This window comes from Bufo bufo, chromosome 4 (assembly GCF_905171765.1).
Source record: "Bufo bufo chromosome 4, aBufBuf1.1, whole genome shotgun sequence".
In the NCBI taxonomy this organism is placed as follows: Eukaryota; Metazoa; Chordata; class Amphibia; order Anura; family Bufonidae; genus Bufo; species Bufo bufo.
The window spans coordinates 99,182,563-99,205,185 of NC_053392.1; the positions used below are offsets into that span (position 1 = coordinate 99,182,563).

Genomic DNA, 22,623 nt, shown 5'->3' on the forward strand with positions numbered 1-22,623 from the left:
TGCTGCCCCCTGCTGTAAACCTGAAGCATTACATCTTATTTCATCTTATTACAGGCTACTTATACTCTTTGCAAATAATACAACAGTGTCAAATACAATAAGAAAAGAAACAGGACACTAATAAAAAAATTTTGTCAATTAAATATTTATAAGAATTTGCATTGTCCATGAATTTTATAACACATTGATGAATTATACAGTATGCAATAGCTTATCAAAATACATAAATACTTGGACCATCTGTATGATTCCTTCATAAATACATTTGGTAGGACCAAAGAATTTATTAACAGAATATTACATTAAAGCTGCTCACAGCAGATCGTAGGGTTTAAATTCCTAAGTAAAGAAAATTCTAAACTGTAATATGCATGCTATGAGGCTATGTACAACGAAACCCTCCAGCATTAGCCCTGCTTCACTGTGTATATACAGCTCCTAAGACAACCTGGAAAATGTTTCTTAAAGTGCTATTTCATTGTCCTTTTCCATAGAAGAAATAGGAAAATGTGCTTTAGATTATTTAGTGACGTACATTAAAATGAAAAATAAAGTGAATGTGTATAATGTACATTGGGTTCATGTAGACAGATGGGAGGGGGGGGGGGGGCAGTTTATGTTTGATTCAGAAAGTTTTTATCCCAAATAATTTGTGCATGAAATCTCAACCCTCTAAGAAAATAATATGTCTCCATACTCGTTCTTCACGTGTTGTAAATGTATTTCCTCGAAACAGTTTGGCTGTTTATAAATGTGGGGTCCATAGATGCAACCTTGGCAGCAATGAAGGAGTGAATGCAATGTAAAACACCAGTGAGATCCTGAAATTCCAGTTCCTGAAAAAACAAAAACATAAAATAAATATTAAAAAATTAAGAAAATGAAAACAAAATGACAGAGATTTGAATAAAGGAAAACTCCAATGAAAATCTGTATGTTTACTTGATTGAATAACTTTTTGAACTTTTACAAATTGCAAATCCAAATCTCCACTGTCTAGAAGTTTCACATATTTATATAACGTCCACCAGCCCTTAGATTCCAACTCAAGAGTGAGGAGAAAATGACTACTACCCAAGGGGTTAGGGTTTGAATTTTAGAAACATGATAAATACTAACAATGTATGTCAATCTAGCTACAACTCCCAGTATGCGCCATATACTTCTATGAGAGTTCCAAAGACATTTATATCATTCCTGTCTAAATTCAACCCAAGACAGTAGACCATGGAACTCCTATACTGCTGTATACTGTTTCCGTTACATAATCAACTATTTGAATGTACCAAAATACATCAGGGTTCATTGAACAATCCCCAGGTTTGCGACTTTTTAAACGCCACTTGCACAATCATTTTTGGGCAGATGGCACTTTTACACTCCCCACAACACTTTTGGAAAAGAGGCATGGTGATGGAGCACTGTGGGCAGGACCATCATCTTCTCCAGATTCATCATCATTTACACCGATGACTGAAATCTATGCTATCTACAAGCTGGAGTAGATTTCATTCTGGGCTCACAGACTGCCGGAGGATGCGCCTCGTCATAAATTAAGCACTTCCTCCAGCGGCACAGAGGGATGTCAAGACCACCAATCTTTATAAATGACCCCATTGAGTGTTAAACATTAGAGCCTTCCCTGATTTTTACCCCCTAAAGTGGTTTCCTATAGGGCCAGTGTCATGTTATTGAGTGATATAGTAAGAGCTTTATCCACACATTCAAAACGTTTATGGACAGGCCATAAATGTCTAGTAGTTGTAGGTCCCATCACTAGAATGGGGGTCTGCCAATTCCCATCCCACCTGTAGCTAATATACATTTCACTGATTTTGAAAATTTGACAGGAACTCGACTTTAACATCAGTCATTTACATATCATTATGCACTGCCATGACCAAGTTTAATACTGCCATAGTTATACAATTTCTGTATTGCATTTCTGTTTGTTTTTCATTTATATTGCAGACTTTCATTTTACTTGGGAAATATTTATTTTAAGGCGCAGTTTATCTCATTATGTCAGCCTATATGTATAGAGCCTGATGTAAGTGTTCCCTAATGGCATTCTATTCATGGAAATTAATCTCAAATGTCAGATATATTTTAGGCACATCTCTATGTATAATGTGGTCGCCTGGTTACTATGCATGCCGAAATCCCCAGAGCTTGTGACTTTGTGACACAAAAATTATGCCATGGTGTGTGCATTCACAGGCTCCAGCGTCCACCAAACTTTACTTAGCGACGGTATCAAATGTGATTTAAAGAGACAATATGATGCAGAAGGGAAAATGTGGTTTGCGTTATGAAACATACATTGCTATGAAATCGCACGCAAAAATATTCTACACAATAATCACAATATTATTTAAATCAAAATAAAAAATGCAGTGAGCAAATTGAAAAAAAAAACAGAATCGAAGCCCCAGATACAGAATATCCATCGCATGATGCACCCAACTAAGTACAATGGGGCCGGTTATATTACAGGACAAAATAACGCAGCATTCATTATTATTTCATGTGACTTTTTCATGGAATCTACTATTCCAACACAGACGTGAATAAAGCCTTAGAAATGTCATACTGACTATCCTCAGTAAGTTTGTCAATGGTTGTATTTAGAAATGAGCGAAATTCCTAAAATTCGATTCAGATCTGATTCATCCGAATCGCTCTTGTGATTCGATTTAAGTATGTTTTGATTCTACCTATTTTTGAATTGAATCACAAGAAATTCCTATTCTGTAAAATTCGAATTTTTTGAAAAATTCAGGCAGAATTTTGATTCTACAGAATTTGTTCGCTCATCTCTGGTTGTATTTCGCCTTCAAGTTGTATCGCAATGACAACATTGCACAAACCTAAATGTCTCCCCCACATTTCCATCTCAGTATACAGAAAGCACATAATGTAAATTAGCACCCATCAACAGGATCCATCCCATTAAACCAGGCCTGATAGGGTTGATCCTGCTGATTAAAATGATATAGGTTGTGTGAAAATTAGCTGTGGCATTCTCAAGAAAAAAAAAAACTCTTTTGCTGTACATGTAGATGGCCCTAGAGAAATTTGGCCTACTGGAGACTTTTATAAATGCCATCTTCGCGCTACACTATATAACCGCCCTACAGCATCTATTAGAATAAATGGCAGACTATTCACACAACCATAGGAAACAATTGTCAATTGTGGTTATATAATGGGTACCCAATATTAGGCAATTAAATAGAACAAAAATGGTGGGTAACAATTAACACTTAAAGGGGTTATCCGACTTAAATAAATCTATTCTAATTGCATTTATTGTAGACCAGTGAAAGATTCTTAAAATCGCTTTCATAACCTATCTATCACTATTTGGCGAGTTCAGTTCTGGGTCATGTGACCCCCGACGTCAGCAAGCCTGCTCTGCTGATAACGTTTCGTTTACAGCCGTCTCCCTGCTTGAGGGAGTGGCCAGGCTATGTAAACGAAACGTCAGAGCCTCTACTGCCCTTCCCCCTCCAGCTCTTGTCACTGCCTCGGCTCTGGTATGCGATCGCTCATGTGCAGTACAAACCAGAGCCGAGGCGATCTCTTCTCCTGCAGCAGGGTATGTTTCTCCCTCCTGCATTCACTGGGGCTAGAGGTGGCAGTTTGTAAACGTTCCCCTCTGCATCTGGGGATCGTTATTACAGCCCTGCCCCCCCTCCCCCCACTAGTACACATTTAACACCCCCTGGGAAATATAAATAAATTATTGGCCATCATTATTATCATCATCATTATTCAGCTATATAAAATCCTTATCTGCCACCAATATATGTATTTATCTAAGCAATATCCATATTGAATATATATTTGAATAATATAGATATTGCTTAGATACAGATACTGCTAATGATATTTTCACACTAGCGGCAGGACGTATCCGACAGGCTGTTCACCCTGTCGGATCTGCCCTGCCGCTATTTGCCCGTGCCGCTGGATGGATCCGTTATTGCAATGCATTTCTAGACGGATCCGCACCTGGATCCGTCTACAAATGCTGTCACTTGTCACACTGATTGGCGGATCCAGCAGGCACGCAGCTCCGACGATGGAGCTGCCGTGCGGATCCGGCGTTGCAAAACAACTGAAGGACGGATCCGTCCTTCCGGTCTGCGCATGAGCAGAACATGAAAACTGTGAAAAAGACTGCCAGAGGGATCCGTGCATCGACATGGCAAGCGGATAGGTGGCAATGCATTTCTAGACGGATCCGCACCTGGATCCGTCTACAAATGCTGTCAGTTGTCACACTGATTGGCGGATCCGGCGGGCAGCTCCGACGATGGAACTGCCTGCCGGATCACACTAACGCTAGTGTGAAATTAACATAAAAAATGAAAATCCAGTACTTTTAGTCAAGCGGCCGGTCGCTGTGCACTGCAGTGCTGCGCCATAGCTCCACCACTGTTACCTTTATAGTCAATGGGGACAGAGCGGCAGTCCAGCGGCACGGAAAAATAGCGGCAGGGCGGATCCGACAGGGTGAAAAGCCTGTTGGATCGATCCTGCCTCTAGTGTGAAAGTACCCTTAGGCTCTATTCACACATCCGCAAATGGGTCCGCATTTGTTCTGCAATTTTGCGGAACGGGTGCGGACCCATTCATTTTCCATGGTGACGGAATGGATGCGGAGAGCACACAGTGTGCTGTCTGCAGCCGCATTTGCGGAGCGCGGCCCCGATCTTCAGGTGCGCAGCTCTGCCAAAGATAGAACATATCCTATTCTTGTCCACAGCTTGTGGACAAGAATAGGCATTTCTATAGCGGTGCCGGGCGGGTGTGTTGCGGGTCCGCAACACACCACGGACGTGTGGATGGAGCCTTAGTGTGATCCGGCAGGCAGTTCCGTAATCGGAGCTGCCTGCCGGATCTGCCGATCGGTTTGTCAACTGACAACATTTGTAGACGAATCCGTCTGCGGATCCGTCTAGAAATGCATTGCAAGAACGGATCCGTCTACGAATGCACCGAAAGGATGGATCCATCTATCCGCTTGCCATGTGGAAGGACGGATCCGTCCTTTAGTTATCCTACACTGCCGATGTTCGGGAAAATTTCTATACCTTGCCACAGCTCTATACCAGAAGTGAAGAGGCTGCACCGCAAGTGATGCGGCCACACAGAAATCAGCTGGATGAGGGTTTGTGCGGCATTTTGCAAGCGCACATCCACTTGATTATCAAAAATTCATGGAAGCGCTGTGGGAAAAGCACTTTGTGCACATGCTCGAAACTGCGCGTGCGCACTTAGGTGTAGGTAGATTTTCCAGCCCAAAATGTTCCATCAGATCTCTGTACCCCTGAGTGCAAACGCGACCAGAAATCATAAGGAGCAGTTCATCCTTACCGCAGAGCTGAATGCAGAATATCGAGGTCACCACATAGCAGAGTTGTGTGCTGGATATTACCACAATATCCCGCACTCAGCTCCGCTATGTTGTTACCTCGAGTTTCTGAACTCAGCTTTGCGGTAAGGATGAACTGCTCCACTCAGGAGTAGGGAGATCTTGTGGAACATGTTTCTTTTGAAAATCTACCTCTACCTACCCCTAAGTGCACACACGTGGCGTACTGTAAAGCTGCAATGTGACAGGAAGATCTTCTGCCCTGTGTGTGTATTTTTTTTTTTTTGCAAAGTGCAGAGCAGGGTGAGGGGAAGGTCAGGTTGTTCACGCCCAGAAATATTCATGAGGCAGAGCTCAGGCTTTGTTGTTACACGCCCCCTCAGCATGTACTTCAGCATGTAAACACAGCAATGACAGAACCATGAAAAGGTGTAAATATGGGTTTTAACTTGATGAAATCTAGCTTAACCAAATTATATGTATATCCTGATGGGTTTTAAGAGTTTTTTTTTATTTTATATTAACTCGGATAACCCCTTTAACTTTTAATATCCAATTAAAATAATAGTCCATTAAAGACAATAAGCAAACAATTGTAATGGGTAATTGACCCTTGATTAGGATATAGGTAGGGATGGGAGGGGATCCACTTGCCGGGTCTCTTCTTCTACAAGTCCCTACTTCAATTACTCTATCTATCCCTACACAGGGAGTGAAAAACGCTCACTATCAAAAGGGGCGACCCCCCATGTTACTCCTGACTCCTTAGATGTCCCTTCTTGTCCCTACACCGCGCCAGTTGACAGCTTCATCAAAAGGTTGTAAACAACCACAAAAAGGCCCTTGTATGGATAAAGATAACTTTTCCAACGCTTTTCGTTGGCCTTGGGCCAACTCATCAGGGGACTCACAACAATATGTCAGCAGTTTATAAACAAACTAGAAGTTCAACTTAGCTTCAGAGTGGAGATGATGGCTCAATTGGATGCAGAGGTATAGTTTGGAAGTCGCCATCCATTCCACCCCACAAAGGGAGGCCCTCCGTTTTCAGATGCTATATGGTGTCTAGCCGGGCTTGTGGCAGCAGTCTTTGGCAGCAGCGCATGAAAATCTGTGCAGTGGCGCTTTTTAAAGCCAGCTGCACAGACCAGTAGCCACGTCCCATCTGGCATGTGACCTGTAGTATCACAAGTCACATGATCAGAAGCCCATGATATCACAAATTCGGTGAAAACAACAAGATTTGGACTTATATGAGGTAATACATCCTCCAACTTTAGCATGTACACAGAAGGCAGAGAGGATATACGCAGAGGGAGACCTTAGTGAAACCTAAATATAACAGCCATAGAAAAGTTGTTCATTAAGACCCCTTGCTTGGGTCATTTTCAATTCAAATATCCACCAGGTCTCTCTCTGCAAAATCTTCTTTTCCCAGTCACCTCCTCTCTTTAATGGGAAAACAACCTCGATCCCCATGAATTTCACTTTTTGATAGTCTCCCCCATGCATGAGATCAATGTGTTTTGCTAGGGGAGTATCCCTTCTGTGACGCATGTCGCCCAGATGTTCTCCGATCCGCCTGCAGAGTTCCTGAGTGGTCTTTACCAAATATTCCAAACCACAGACACAATTTGCTTTATAAATGACCCCCTTGGAATGACAATTGATAAAACCTTTTATGGGGTATCTTTTAGATGTCACAGAAGGATTTACTCCTTACCTTTATGATCCTCATTAGGATGCAGGAGTTCCGTGCGGTCACTTTTTAAAGCTGTTTGATATGCTTTCCTCAAAATATAGTCTGGGTACCCTTTCTCCCGCAATCTTACACGAAGATCCCCTGCTTGTTCTTTAAAGTACCCAAGTGTGGAACTATTTCTTTTCATCCTCAAATATTGGCCTGTGGAGATCCCCTGTTTTAGTGGTCTAGGATGGTGGCTTTCCCAATTAAGTAAAGAATTGGTAGCAGCGGGTTTCCTAAAATTTTTTGTTTATAAAAACTATAAAGATGTTGTCTATTCACCATTTTTGTTCTATTTAATTGCCTAATATTGGGTACCCATTTTGTTTGTAACCACAATTGACCATTGTTTCCTATTGTTGTGTGAATAGTCTGATTGGAAATATCAGAGCATGGCAGGATTTTTAACAACAGGTTTGGATAAAAACCAATGGCTCAGTGAAACCAATGAGGTGTTCTCAGAGAAGGCATTTACTCAAAAGAGATATACCCCCTATTTTAAAGTAGCCTTTAAGGAGCTGACTAAAATCTATAAAGAACAAATTACCTTGTGGTGGGAGGTCCAGTCCCTGGAGAAATATATTAAACATAAGATAGTTCCCAGCGGCTTGAGGATTACACTCACCCAAGCAAGTAGGTGCAGGAGCTCAGTTTATCCATACAAGGAGGAGGCTACAAACAGCTCCCTCCGCTTTATGCACCTACTTCTGGAGGAGGAAAGGACGACACTTGAAACGCTTGTGAATACATTAAAAGATCAAATAGAGATAACATAAAAATTTCAACAGGAACCTGATTTTGCAAACAAAGAACTGCAGTTAAAGAGTTCCCTGAAGAAATTTCAGTATTGCTTAACTCCTTAAGGACACAGCCTTATTTCACCTTAAGGACCAGGCCATTTTTTGCAAATCTGACCAGTGTCACTTTAAAACGCTTTTACTTATCCAGGCCATTCCGAGATTGTTTTCTCGTCACATATTGTACTTCATGACAGTGGTAAAATAAAGTTAAAAAAAAATAAAAAATTTATTTATAAAAAAATACCAAATTTACCAAAAAATTTTTAAAAATTGCAAATTCCCAAGTTTCAATTTTTCTACTTCTATAATACATAGTAATACCTCCAAAAATAGTTATTACTTTATATTCACCATATGTCTACTTCATGTTTGGATCATTTTGGGAATGATATTTAATATTTTGGGGATGTTACAAGGCTTAGAAATTTAGAAGCAAATCTTGAAATTTTTCTGAAATTTTCAAAAACCCAATTTTTAGGGACCAGTTCAGGTCTGAAGTCACTTTGTGAGGATTACATAATAGAAACCACCCAAAAATGACCTCATTCTAGAAACTACACCCCTCAAGGTATTTAAAACTGATTTTACAAACGTCGTTAACCCTTTAGGTGTTCCACAAGAGTTAATGGCAAATGGAGATAAAATGTCAGAATTTAAATTTTTGGGCAAATTTTCCATTTTAATCCATTTTTTACAGTAACAAAGCAAGGGTTAACAGTCAAACAAAACACAATATTTATTGCCCCGATTCTGTAGTTTGCAGAAACAACCCATATGTGGCTGTAAACTACTGTCCGGGCACACAGTAGGGCATAGAGGGAAAGGTGCGCCGTGTGGTTTTTGGAAGGCAGATTTTGCTGGACTGGTCTATTTACACCATGTCCCACTTGAAGCCCCCTGATGCACCCCTAGAGTAGAAACTCCATACAAGTGACCCCATCTAAGAAACTACACCCCTCAAGGTATTCAAAACTGATTTGACAAACTTTGTTAACCCTTTAGGTGTTGCACAAGAGTTATTGGCAAATGGAGATGGAAAATTTGGCTAAAAATTTTAATTCTCAAATTTCATTTTAATCCATTTTTCCCAGGAACAAATCAAGGGTTAACAGCCAAACAAAATGCTGTATTTATTGCCCCGAATCTGTAGTTTGCAGAAACACCCCATATGTGGCCGTAAACTACTGTACGGGCACACAGTAGGGCGTAGAGGGAAAGGTGCGCCGTATGGTTTTTGGAAGGCAGATTTTGCTGGACTGGTTTATTTACATCATGTCCCATTTGAAGCCCCCCTGATGCACCCCTAGAGTAGAGACTCCATAAAAGTGGCCCCATTTTGGAAACTACGGGATAAGGTGGCAGTTTTGTTGGGACTATTTTTAGGGTACATATGATTTTTGGTTTACCTATATTAAATTTTTGTGAGGCAAGGTTACCAGAAATAGAAATTCTGAAATTTCATCTCCATTTGCCAATAACTCTTGTGGAACACCTAAAGGGTTAACGACGTTTGTAAAATCAGTTTTGAATACTTTGAGGGGTGTAGTTTCTTAGATGGGGTCACTTTTATGGAGTTTTTACTCTAGGGGTGCATCAGGGGGGCTTCAAATGGGACATAGTGCCAAAAAAAAAGGCCATCAAAATCTGCCTTCCAGAAACCATACAGTGTTCCTTTCCTTCTGCGCCCTGCCGTTAGGTCATACAGCAGTTTATGACCACATATGGGGTGTTTCTGTAAACTGCAGTATGAGGGTAATAAATATTACGTTTTATTTGGCTGTTAACCCTTGCTTTGTTAGTGGAAAAAAACGGATTAATTTTTTATTTTTTACCGTGTTCATCTGAGGGGTTAGGGGGGTATTTTTATAGAGCAGATTCTTACGGACGCGGCGATACCTAATATGTCTACTTTTTATTTATTTATTTACAGTACAGACCAAAAGTTTGGACACACCTTCTCATTCAAAGAGTTTTCTTGATTTTCATGACTATGAAAATTGTAGATTCACACTGAAGGCATCAAAACTATGAATTAACACATGTGGAATTATATACATAGCAAACAAGTGTGAAACAACTGAAAATATGTAATATTCTAGGTTCTTCAAAGTAGCCACCTTTTGCTTTGATTACTGCTTTGCACACTCTTGGCATTCTCTTGATGAGCTTCAAGAGGTAGTCCCCTGAAATGGTTTTCACTTCACAGGTGTGCCCTGTCAGGTTTAATAAGTGGGATTTCTTGCCTTATAAATGGGGTTTGGACCATCAGTTGCGTTGAGGAGAAGTCAGGTGGATACACAGCTGATAGTCCTACTGAATAGACTGTTAGAAATGGTATTATGGCAAGAAAAAAGCAGCTAAGTAAAGAAAAACGAGTGGCCATCATTACTTTAAGAAATGAAGATCAGTCAGTCAGTCAGCCGAAAAATTGGGAAAACTTTGAAAGTAAGGGCTATTTGACCATGAAGGAGAGTGATGGGGTGCTGCGCCAGATTACCTGGCCTCCACAGTCACCGGACCTGAACCCAATCGAGATGGTTTGGGGTGAGCTGGACCGCAGAGTGAAGGCAAAAGGGCCAACAAGTGCTAAGCATCTCTGGGAACTCCTTCAAGACTGTTGGAAGACCATTTCAGGGGACTACCTCTTGAAGCTCATCAAGAGAATGCCAAGAGTGTGCAAAGCAGTAATCAAAGCAAAAGGTGGCTACTTTGAAGAACCTAGAATATGGCATATTTTCAGTTGTTTCACACTTGTTTGTTATGTATATAATTCCACATGTGTTAATTCATAGTTTTGATGCCTTCATAGTCATGAAAATAAAGAAAACTCTTTGAATGAGAAGGTGTGTCCAAACTTTTGGTCTGTACTGTATGTTTTACACTATATTATCTTTTTATAAAGAAAAAAAAAACTGTTTAGTATCTCCATAGTCTAAATTATTTTTTATTTTTTTTTAGCTAATTATCTTATGTAGGGGCTCATTTTTTGCGGGATGAGAGGACGGTTTTATTGGCCCTATTTTAGGGGGCATAAAACTTTTTGATCGCTTGCTATTACAATTTTTGTGATTTAAGGTGACAAAACAAATACCTTTATTTGCACTTTTTTTTTTTTTACCATGTTCATCTGAGGGGTTGGGGGGGTATTTTTATAGAGCATATTCTTACGGAAGCGGCGATACCTTATATGTCTACTTTTTATTTATTTATTTATGTTTTACACGGAAAAAAAAAACATTTTAGTATCTCCATAGTTTAAGAGTCATTTTTTTTTTGTTTTTAGCCGATTTTCTTTTGTAGAGGCTCATTTTTTGTGGGATGAGAGGACGGTTTTATTGGCACTATTTTGGGGGGCATATGACTTTTTGATCGCTTGCTATTACAATATATTTTTTTTTTACCGTGTTCATCTGAGTGGTTAGGGGGGTATTTTTATAGAGCAGATTATTACGGACGCGGCGATACCTAATAAGTCTACTTTTTTATTTATTTTAGTTTTAATCAATAATGTTTTTGGAAAGTGTTTTTTTTTCGTTTTAGTGTCTCAATTCTGAGAACCAGTTTTTTATCCGATTGTCAGTGGCTAAATTGGGATATAAATTTAGTACTTCATGGAAGTGTGGTACTCCCTGAAGCAACCAATAATGCTGAGGCCCAGATGATCGGGGAACGTGTCACATTGAGTAGTGGTGTCCTACCGTATCCCCCTCCTGTGACACACTCTGCACCTTTTTTGGGTCCGTCTCTTCTTTCCAGTATGGGGGACCACTCCTGGAAAGTGTTGGCCAGGGACGATCCGGGCGGGCACCTCCAGTTCCCGAGGTACTCCGGCCTGCTCTTTCCTGGTCCAAAAAGATCAGGACCTTGAGGACTGCCTCATAGAACTGAAGGCATGTCCCTGTGTTGCCAGCGCTCCGGGACAGCACAAAAGCGTTTTATAAGGCAACCTGCACCAAGTAGACCGCAACTTTTTTGTACCATGCCCGGGTTTTGCGCATGGGTTATATGGCTTGAGGACTTGATCAGAGAGATCAACTCCTCCCATATACCGATTGTAGTCGATGATATAATCGAGCTTGAGGACCGTTGCCGCGGTACCTCGCACAGGGAGAGGGGTGTTGCCGTTACCATGAATTGTGGACAGTATAAGGACATCCCTCTTGTCCTTATATCTGACCAGCAACAGGTTTCCAGTGGTAAGGGCACGGGTCTCACCCCTGGGGATAGGTACCTGGAGGGGGTGGGCATGGAGGCCACGTTGATTTTTCCGCACGGTCCCACAAGCGGACGTGGATCTGGTGGCGAGTTACTGGAACAAGGGAATACTAGTATAAAAGTTATTCACGTACAGGTGGTAACCCTTATCTAGCAGTGGGTGCATAAGGTGGGTACATAAGAGTGGGAGGACATTCTGGGGGTTGAATACTGGAATCTCGCCCCTCGTACACACGAAACTTGTAAGTGTACCCTGTACTCTCACAAAGTTTATACAGCTTTACGCCATACCTCGCCCGCTTTGAGGGAACATACTGGTAGAAAATAAGTCTCCCCTTGAACGCAATGAGAGACTCATCAACCGCGACCTCCCTTCCAGGTACATAGGCCTGTACAAATTTGGCCCCAAAGTGATCGATGACCGGCTTGATTTTGTACAGACGGTCATAGGCAGGATCACCTTGGGGGGGACATGCTGCATTATCTGCATAATGCAGGCATTTCCGGATGGCCTCAAACCGGGAGCGTGTCATGGCCGTACTGTAAAGTGGGGTCTGGTAGAGGATGACCCCACTCCAGTAATGTCTGACACTAGGTTTCTTGACTAGGCCCATATGCAGCACGAGGCCCCAAAATGTCCTCATCTCGGCTGCACTGACTGGCCTCCAGCCACCGGGCCTAGCCAAAAAGGAGCCCGGGTGTTGAGCAACGAACTGTTGGGCGTACAGGTTCGTCTGCTCCACCATTAGATTTACCAGTTGGTCACTGAAAAAATGACATATGACAAAAGTCATATTCAGTGAAGCTCACTGTGGAAATCTGGATTCCTGGTTGGCCTTCAAAATCAGGAATCACGGGCTCATAACGCTCTGGGGTACACCAGACAAGTTCACCGGCAGGGGGCTCCGGTGGAAAACTAGTACGAGCCACAGAGCTGCTCGTACTAGGGTGGGCCACAGGGTCCCTATCATGGTGATCCCCTTGCTCCACCTGGCGGCGTTTCCGCCGCCTTGGGGGCTCATTATCATCGCTAGATGATGAGGAGGACACGGATGACAACAGGAAAGTGGGGTCATCCTCGTCCTCACTGGGACTCTCAGACTCGGAGGCAAGCTGGGCGTATGCCTCCTCAGCCGAGAACATCCGACGGGCCATAGGGGAGTGTGTGTGTGCGTGTGTGTGTGTGCGTGTGTATAAATCTTTATTCAGTGTGCGTGTGTGTGGGGGCACGGGTGTTCGCGTACTTATCCTTAAAACTAACTGAAAAAAAAAGACTAACAAAAAAAAGGGGAAAAAATTAGAAAAAAATTTAAACAAAAATTCAAAACGTCAACCGTCTGAAGTTGATCAGCGGTGTGGTGTGCGATGCGCTAGCAGTGGCCGCTAAGAGTGCCGGCCACAGTCAGCCACAGTCAGCGAACACACACAAAAAAATAAAATAAAAATGCTTGCGCCCAAAAAAAAGTTGGAGGGGAGGGGAGGCAGGGGGGGCAAGCTGCAGCACCCCTGGGGGGATTTAGGGTGATGCAATCAGAAACTTTTTTTTTTTTTACTTCCACTAACTTTCCCTTTATTATCCCTGCCTAACCCAACCTTTCCCTATGTACCTTATTGAACAGATGGGGGATGCTGGGGGGTGCTGGCTGAGATCCAACACGTGCAGGCAGCGCTCCTCTCTCCTCGGCTCCCGGACACAAAAGGAGGAGGAGAGGAGCGCTGCTAGGATTTGAACCTCCCGCCGCCTGCTCTCCTACCAATCAGAGGCGATCCTGAGAGGTGATGTCACCATCACCTCTCAGGATTGCAGGATGGTGATTGGTGGTGTATTATCACACCACCGATCACCATCCTGTTCCGGGTTATCGGGTCCCCAGAGACCCGAATAGCCCGGAAAACGCAGCAAACCGCAGGTCTGAATTGACCTGCGGTTTTCTGCGATCGCCGACATTGGGGGGTCACGGGACCCCCCGGCGCATATAGCCAAGGTGCCTGCTCAATGATTTGAGCAGGCACCGGGTTCCGATCACCGCCCGCCAGGCGGCGGTGATCGGAACTATGCATGACGTACCGGTACGTCATGTGTCCTTAAGTACCAGGTGTACGTCATGTGTCCTGAAGAGGTTAAAGGAGCGAAAACACTGGCAGTTTAATCGTGATCTCATCGAGTGATACTGAAATATCATAAGGGGAAAAGGAGAATGGCCATAGGAATTGAGGGAGAGGTAGAGGACGTACAAGGGGTAAGGGTGCAAAAGGAGGTCAGGAGGAAAGTGGCCAAAAAATTTTAGAGCAAAGAGAGCCATATCACCTACATACACGCAATCCACAGAAATCTCCCCCTCACGGTCATACATCCCCCAACAACCCAGTCAAATACTGAATTTATCCACCAAAACCCTACAGCCAGCTGAAATGGAAATACTAAGCAGGGGACTCTACTTTGTACCAGCTCAAACATTTAATCTCTTTAACTGGGTGAATGATATTAATCTGTTTTTCCAGAAAGCTGAGATGGTACAAACACTTTCAAATGGTAAACAAACGGCAAAGCAGGGAGCTAGGCATTCCACAAGATATACTACAGGATGTGCGACTTCTATATAGCTTAGAGGATAGTACCCCGCAGGAGGGTAGGGGCCCTTTCACAACGCTTAAAAACAAAAGCTCCAAAAGGCCATCTATAGGGGATATTGTTATGTGGGCAAGATTCATAGACGACATCTTTAAAATCTGGCGGGGGAAGTGGGGGAGATTGAAAGACCTTTTGATCAGCCCTAAATAATAACAATATAGGCCTGGGATTCACCTTCGAAATTGCGAGTAATCTACTTCCCTTTCTAGATGATATTAATTGAAAGCGGCCCTAGGGGGGAGATCCAAACAAAAACTTTTAGGAAACCCACAGCTACCAATTCTTTACTTTATTGGGAAAGCCACCATTCTAGACCACTAAAACAGGGGATTCCCACGGGCCAATATTTGAGGATGAAAATAAATTCTTCCACACTTGGGTACTTTAAAGAACAAGCAGGGGATCTTCATTTAAGATTCCGGGAGAAAGGGTACCCAGACTATATCTTGAGGAAAGCATATCAAACAGTTTTAAAAAGTGACCACACTGAACTACTGCATCCTAATGAGGATCAAAAAGGGAAGGAGTCAATCCGCTTGATAGCCACCTTTGATGGCAGATGAAATTAAAAAGATTATTTCCAAACACTGGGGTATTTTGCAACTTGACCCAGACATTAGTAGTTCCATCTCAGAAGCCCCACAGATCATTTATCGGAGGGGACGGAACATACAGGATCGTTTGGTCCATAGTCAATATAGTGCACCGAAAAAAGAGTGACTGTTGGCTTCACCCGATATGTGGTTATCATTGTACAGGGAGAGTAGAATTATTAGGCAAATGAGTATTTTGACCACATCATCCTCTTTATGCATGTTGTCTTACTCCAAGCTGTATAGGCTCGAAAGCCTACTACCAATTAAGCATATTAGGTCATGTGCATCTCTGTAATGAGAAGGGGTGTGGTCTAATGACATCAACACCCTATATTAGGTGTGCATAATTATTAGGCAACTTCCTTTCCTTTGGCAAAATGGGTCAAAAGAAGGACTTGACAGGCTCAGAAAAGTCAAAAATAGTGAGATATCTTGCAGAGGGATGCAGCACTCTTAAAATTGCAAAGCTTCTGAAGCGTGATCATCGAACAATCAAGCGTTTCATTCAAAATAGTCAACAGGGTCGCAAGAAGCGTGTGGAAAAACCAAGGCGCAAAATAACTGCCCATGAACTGAGAAAAGTCAAGCGTGCAGCTGCCAAGATGCCACTTGCCACCAGTTTGGCCATATTTCAGAGCTGCAACATCACTGGAGTGCCCAAAAGCACAAGGTGTGCAATACTCAGAGACATGGCCAAGGTAAGAAAGGCTGAAAGACGACCACCACTGAACAAGACACACAAGCTGAAACGTCAAGACTGGGCCAAGAAATATCTCAAGACTGATTTTTCTAAGGTTTTATGGACTGATGAAAAGAGAGTGAGTCTTGATGGGCCAGATGGATGGGCCCGTGGCTGGATTGGTAAAGGGCAGAGAGCTCCAGTCCGACTCAGACGCCAGCAAGGTGGAGGTGGAGTACTGGTTTGGGCTGGTATCATCAAAGATGAGCTTGTGGGGCCTTTTCGGGTTGAGGATGGAGTCAAGCTCAACTCCCAGTCCTACTGCCAGTTTCTGGAAGACACCTTTTTCAAGCAGTGGTACAGGAAGAAGTCTGCATCCTTCAAGAAAAACATGATTTTCATGCAGGACAATGCTCCATCACACGCGTCCAAGTACTCCACAGCGTGGCTGGCAAGAAAGGGTATAAAAGAAGAAAATCTAATGTCATGGCCTCCTTGTTCACCTGATCTGAACCCCATTGAGAACCTGTGGTCCATCATCAAATGTGAGATTTACAAGGAGGGAAAACAGTACACCTCTCTGAACAGTGTCTGGGAGGCTGTGGTTGCTGCTGCACGCAATGTTGATGGTGAACAGATCAAAACACTGACAGAATCCATGGATGGCAGGCTTTTGAGTGTCCTTGCAAAGAAAGGTGGCTATATTGGTCACTGATTTGTTTTTGTTTTGTTTTTGAATGTCAGAAATGTATATTTGTGAATGTTGAGATGTTATATTGGTTTCACTGGTAAAAATAAATAATTGAAATGGGTATATATTTGTTTTTTGTTAAGTTGCCTAATAATTATGCACAGTAATAGTCACCTGCACACACAGATATCCCCCTAAAATAGCTAAAACTAAAAACAAACTAAAAACTACTTCCAAAAATATTCAGCTTTGATATTAATGAGTTTTTTGGGTTCATTGAGAACATGGTTGTTGTTCAATAATAAAATTAATCCTCAAAAATACAACTTGCCTAATAATTCTGCACTCCCTGTAGTGGCATATTGATCAGTAATGTGACATCTAAAAGATACCCCATAAAAGGTTTTATCAATTGTCAATCCAAGGGGGTCATTTATCAAGCAAATTGTGTCTGTGGTTTGGAATATGTTGGAAAAAACACTCGGAAGCTCCGTAGGCGGATCAAAGAACATCTGGGCGACATGCGTCACAGAAGGGATACTCCCCTAGCGAAACTCATTGATCTCATGCATGGGGGAGACTATCAAAAAGTGAAATTCATGGGGATTGAGGTTGTTTCCCCATTAAAGAGAGGAAGTGACTGGGAGAAGAGGATTTTGCAGAGTGTGACCTGGTGGATATTTGAATTGAAAACGACCCAAGCAAGGAGTCTTAATGAACAACTTTTCCATGGCTGTTATATTTAGGTTCCACCAAGGTCTCCCTCTGCGTATATCCTCTCTGCCTTCTGTGGACATGCTAAAGTTAGAGGATGTATTACCTCAAATAAGCGCCAATCTTGTTGCTTTCGCCGAATTGACTTATTCAATTTTTAAAAAAATCTCCTTTAAGGGTTAATTTTATTTCTTCCAGACCCTGTTGACCATTTTAGTCCTGGCCATTTTAAGCCCTGTTTAGACTAGGCAGAGTTACTACACTGTGCCGCAGTCTCCTATTAGATGAACTAGAGCTATTAATGGTTTAGTGCAGCCTTGTTGGGAGTAATGGGGGTGCTTGTTGCCTGATTGACATCCCTACTCCCATCATACCATGCCTCTCAGTAGCGTCATTTAGTGGGTGTGCTTGATATTGGATTGATACGCCCACCCTATCATCATGTGATTGCTGCGCCTGCCCTTCCGAGTCACATGACAGCCCTTGTGACGGTGATGTCACAGGCTACTAATCATGTGATGGGTGATGCTACAGATCATATGCCGGATGGGGCGTGGCTACTGGTCTGTGCAGCTGGCTTTAAAAAGCGCCACTGCACAGCTTTTCATTTGCTACTGCCATAGACTGCTGCCATATAGCATGTGAAAATGGAGGGCCTCCCTTTGTGGGGTGGAATGGATGGCGACCTCCAAACTATACCTCTGCATCCAATTGAGCCATCATCTCCACTCTGAAGCTAAGTTGAACTTCTAGTTTGTTTATAAACTGCTCACATATTGTTGTGAGTCCCCTGATGAGTTGGCCCAAGGCCAACGAAACACGTTGGAAAAGTTATCTTTATCCATACCAGGGCCCTTGTTGTTGTTTTCTTCCCTCTGACGAAGTTAGGCAGTCAACTGGTGCGGCGTAGGGACAAGAAGGGACATCTAAGGAGTCAGGAATGAGCGTTTTTCACCCCCTATGTAGGGATAGATAGAGTAATTGAAGTAGGGACATGTAGGGGAAGAGACCCAGCACGTGGATCCCCTCCCATCCCTACCTATATCCTAATCAAGGGTCACTTACCTCTGATAATACTCCTTTGGTATGGTTCAGCAATTTTGAGGTTGCAGTATTGTGTGTTATGTGTGTCTGCACTACTGTGTGCGATTGTTTGTTTATTTTCTTTAATGGGCTATTATTTTAATTGGATATTAAAAGTTTAGTATTAATTACGGTTACCCACCATTTTTGTTCTACTTAATAGAATAAATGGCACCCTATCCTTTAGCTTCCGGATCACAAACGGGACAAGACAGGGATGTGTGCCCTCACCCCTTGTATTTGTTCTCACCATGGAGACCCTCATATAAAGCATCAGACAACACCCAGACATTAAAGGTGTAAAAGTTGGGGGACAATGCCCTATGACAGCGGCGTATGCGGATGACTTACTCATCATAACTTCCAACCCAGATGTGTCTCTTCCCCTTTTATCAGTATTATTCGAAGATTTCCAATGCCTTTCAAACTTTAAGATCAATACGACAAAGTTGACAGCGCTGAATATCTCCTGCCCCCCGAAAATGATTCAAATGGCCAAATCCAATGCCAGCTTTGCGTGGTTCCCCAATTCTATAAAATATTTGGGCCTCCAGCTGTCCCCCTTCCTGACACCTGGTTCTCTCTAAATTATGCCCCCATGCTCCGGCAAATAGAAAGTATAATAGCTTCCTGTAAAATCCCATATATCTCATGGCTAGGTAGGATTAATCTTCTGAAGATGATGATAATGCCGAAATTACTATATTTATTCCAAACCCTTCCCATATTCCTGCCCCATTCCTTTTTTACTCAAATCCGTACATGTGGGGAAATGGAATGTGCAGAGTCGCCCACTCTACCATGATTAAACCTAGACACCTAGACAGAGTAGGTTTTCCTGACATTGAAAACCTATATACACTCACCTAAAGAATTATTAGGAACACCATACTAATACGGTGTTGGACCCCCTTTTGCCTTCAGAACTGCCTTAATTCTACGTGGCATTTATTCAACAAGGTGCTGATAGCATTCTTTAGAAATGTTGGCCCATATTGATAGGATAGCATCTTGCAGTTGATGGAGATTTGAGGGATGCACATCCAGGGCACGAAGCTCCCGTTCCACCACATCCCAAAGATGCTCTATTGGGTTGAGATCTGGTGACTGTGGGGGCCATTTTAGTACAGTGAACTCATTGTCATGTTCAAGAAACCAATTTGAAATTATTCGAGCTTTGTGACATGGTGCATTATCCTGCTGGAAGTAGCCATCAGAGGATGGATACATGTTCTCATTCTGTTTACGCCAAATTCGGACTCTACCATTTGAATGTCTCAACAGAAATCGAGACTCATCAGACCAGGCAACATTTTTCCAGTCTTCAACAGTCCAATTTTGGTGAGCTCGTGCAAATTGTAGCCTCTTTTTCCTATTTGTAGTGGAGATGAGTGGTACCCAGTGGGGTCTTCTGCTATTGTAGCCCATCTGCCTCAAGGTTGTGCGTGTTGTGGCTTCACAAATGCTTTGCTGCATACCTCGGTTGTAACGAGTGGTTATTTCAGTCAACATTGCTCTTCTATCAGCTTGAATCAGTCGGCCCATTCTCCTCTGACCTCTAGCATCCACAAGGCATTATTGCCCACAGGACTGCCGCATACTGAATGTTTTTCCGTTTTCACACCATTCTTTGTAAACCCTAGAAATGGTTGTGCGTGAAAATCCCAGTAACTGAGCAGATTGTGAAATACTCAGACCGGCCCGTCTGGCAGCAACAACCATGCCACGCTCAAAATTGCTTAAATCACCTTTCTTTCCCATTCTGACATTCAGTTTGGAGTTCAGGAGATTGTCTTGACCAGGACCACACCCCTAAATGCATTGAAGCAACTGCCATGTGATTGGTTGACTAGATAATTGCATTAATGAGAAATAGAACAGGTGTTCCTAATAATTCTTTAGGTGAGTGTAGATCAGTTCAGTTGGCAAGGATCTTGGATTGGTATAGGAACCCTCAGCCGAAATTATATGTTCGGATTAAGGAAGAAATAGTTGGATATTCACTCACCCAAGCTTTAATCTGCGTCAGATTGGGGAAACACCCTCCCACTGGAACCCCTATTCTAACGAAGGCTCCCCTTTCTGTATGGGCACATTCCCAACACATACCCATGCTATGGGCTCCCCCCTCCCCTCTTTGGTTTTGGGAGACCTTATGGACATGAATAACTCATTTACCACTCTTTGGACTGGCAGGCAGAGAATACTGAACAGGTATAGACTATGTGACATCTTGGTAGACGGAACCTTTGAGGACCTATCTACCCTACAATTTATGCTCCCCTGCACTAAGATAGAACACCTCACCTACTCTAAGCTTCTATCCAACTGTAAGAAATTATTGATAGCAGACATGTTACGAAGGGACCATTGCTGGTTTGAAAAGTTAGTTGCTCAGAGATCCCCTGCCCCAAAGCTGATTTCTACAATATATAAAATGCTAGTGGGCCCCCCAGACAGTTCTGTGCCCTCATATGTTGCTGCTTGGGAACATGAACTAGACATTAAGCTATCTAAAGAAGATGCCGTACAGATATATAGGAATTAATGTGGCCCATCTAGGTGTATTACCATGCAGGAGACCTCCTATAAAGTAGTTAGTAGGTGGTATAAAACTCTGGCAGCTCTACATGTCATGAATTACCTTATCCCCTCATCCTGCTGGAGATGCCTCTCAGGCCCTGGGTCATACCCAGTGGCGTTGCAAGGGGGGTGCGGACCGCACCGGGTGACACCATTGATGGGGGTGACACCAGCAGGGCCGGCATTTACGAACCATTTGTATTGCCGTCCTCAGGAGAGGGAAAGATGTGTCTGGGATTCAAACCCACGACCTTCTGTATCAGAGGCAAAGCACTGCGATGCAGCCTCTTCCTGTGTCCCGCCCTGTATGTCCATATATGGAGTTAGTGCTTGTGTATTTCAGAAAAGCTTCTGCTGGAATTCGAACCCATGACCTTCTGTATCAGAGGCAAAGCATCTAACCACACGGCCATAAGAACAGCCTTGCTGCTGACTGAAAATATATGAGACTTCTACTGTTATAGCTGTACATATATACACATGACAGCTGCCCTAACACACCCAGCACTGCTATATCTCTATATGACAGCTGTCCCAGCACACTCAGCTCTGCTATATCTCTATAAATGATAGCTGCCCCAGCACACCCAGCTCTGCTACATATGATACACATGACAGCTGCACCAGCACACTCATCTCTACTATATCTCTATATATGACAGCTGCTCCAGCAAACCCAGCTCTGCTATATCTATACACATGACAGCTGCCCCAACACACCTAGCACTGCTACATCTAATACACATGACAGCTGCACCAGCACACTCAGCTCTACTATATCTCTATATATGACAGCTGCCCCAGCAAACCCAGCTCTGCTACATCTATACACATGACAGCTGCCCTAACACACCCAGCACTGCTATATCTCTATATGATAGCTGTCCCAGCACACTCAGCTCTGCTATAGCTCTATATATGATAGCTGCCCTAACACACCCAGCTCTTTTACATCTAATACACATGACAGCTGCACCAGCACACTCAGCTCTACTATATCTCTATATATGACAGCTGCTCCAGCAAACCCAGCTCTGCTACATCTATACACATGACAGCTGCCCCAACACACCCAGCACTGCTACATCTAATACACATGACAGCTGCACCAGCACACTCAGCTCTACTATATCTCTATATATGACAGCTGCCCCAGCAAACCCAGCTCTGCTACATCTATACACATGACAGCTGCCCTAACACACCCAGCACTGCTATATCTCTATATGATAGATGTCCCAGCACACTCAGCTCTGCTATAGCTCTATATATGATAGCTGCCCTAACACACCCAGCTCTTTTACATCTAATACACATGACAGCTGCACCAGCACACTCAGCTCTATTATATCTCTATATATGACAGCTGCTCCAGCAAACCCAGCTCTGCTACATCTATACACATGACAGCTGCCCCAACACACCCAGCACTGCTACATCTAATACACATGACAGCTGCACCAGCACACTCAGCTCTACTATATCTCTATATATGACAGCTGC

At 43.0% G+C, this 22,623-nt stretch overlaps 1 protein-coding gene across 1 annotated transcript in view; it reads right to left on the minus strand.

The window, feature by feature from the left end:
• Window positions 1–248: 248 nt before the first annotated feature.
• SNTG2 (syntrophin gamma 2) overlaps window positions 249–22,623 on the minus strand; it is a 587,738-nt gene continuing 565,363 nt past the window's right edge. Inside the window, exon 17 of the mRNA XM_040429903.1 lies at window positions 249–836. Within this exon, the coding sequence (XP_040285837.1) occupies window positions 705–836 (132 nt within the window). The 3' untranslated portion in view covers window positions 249–704. The remainder of the gene's footprint in view (window positions 837–22,623) is intronic.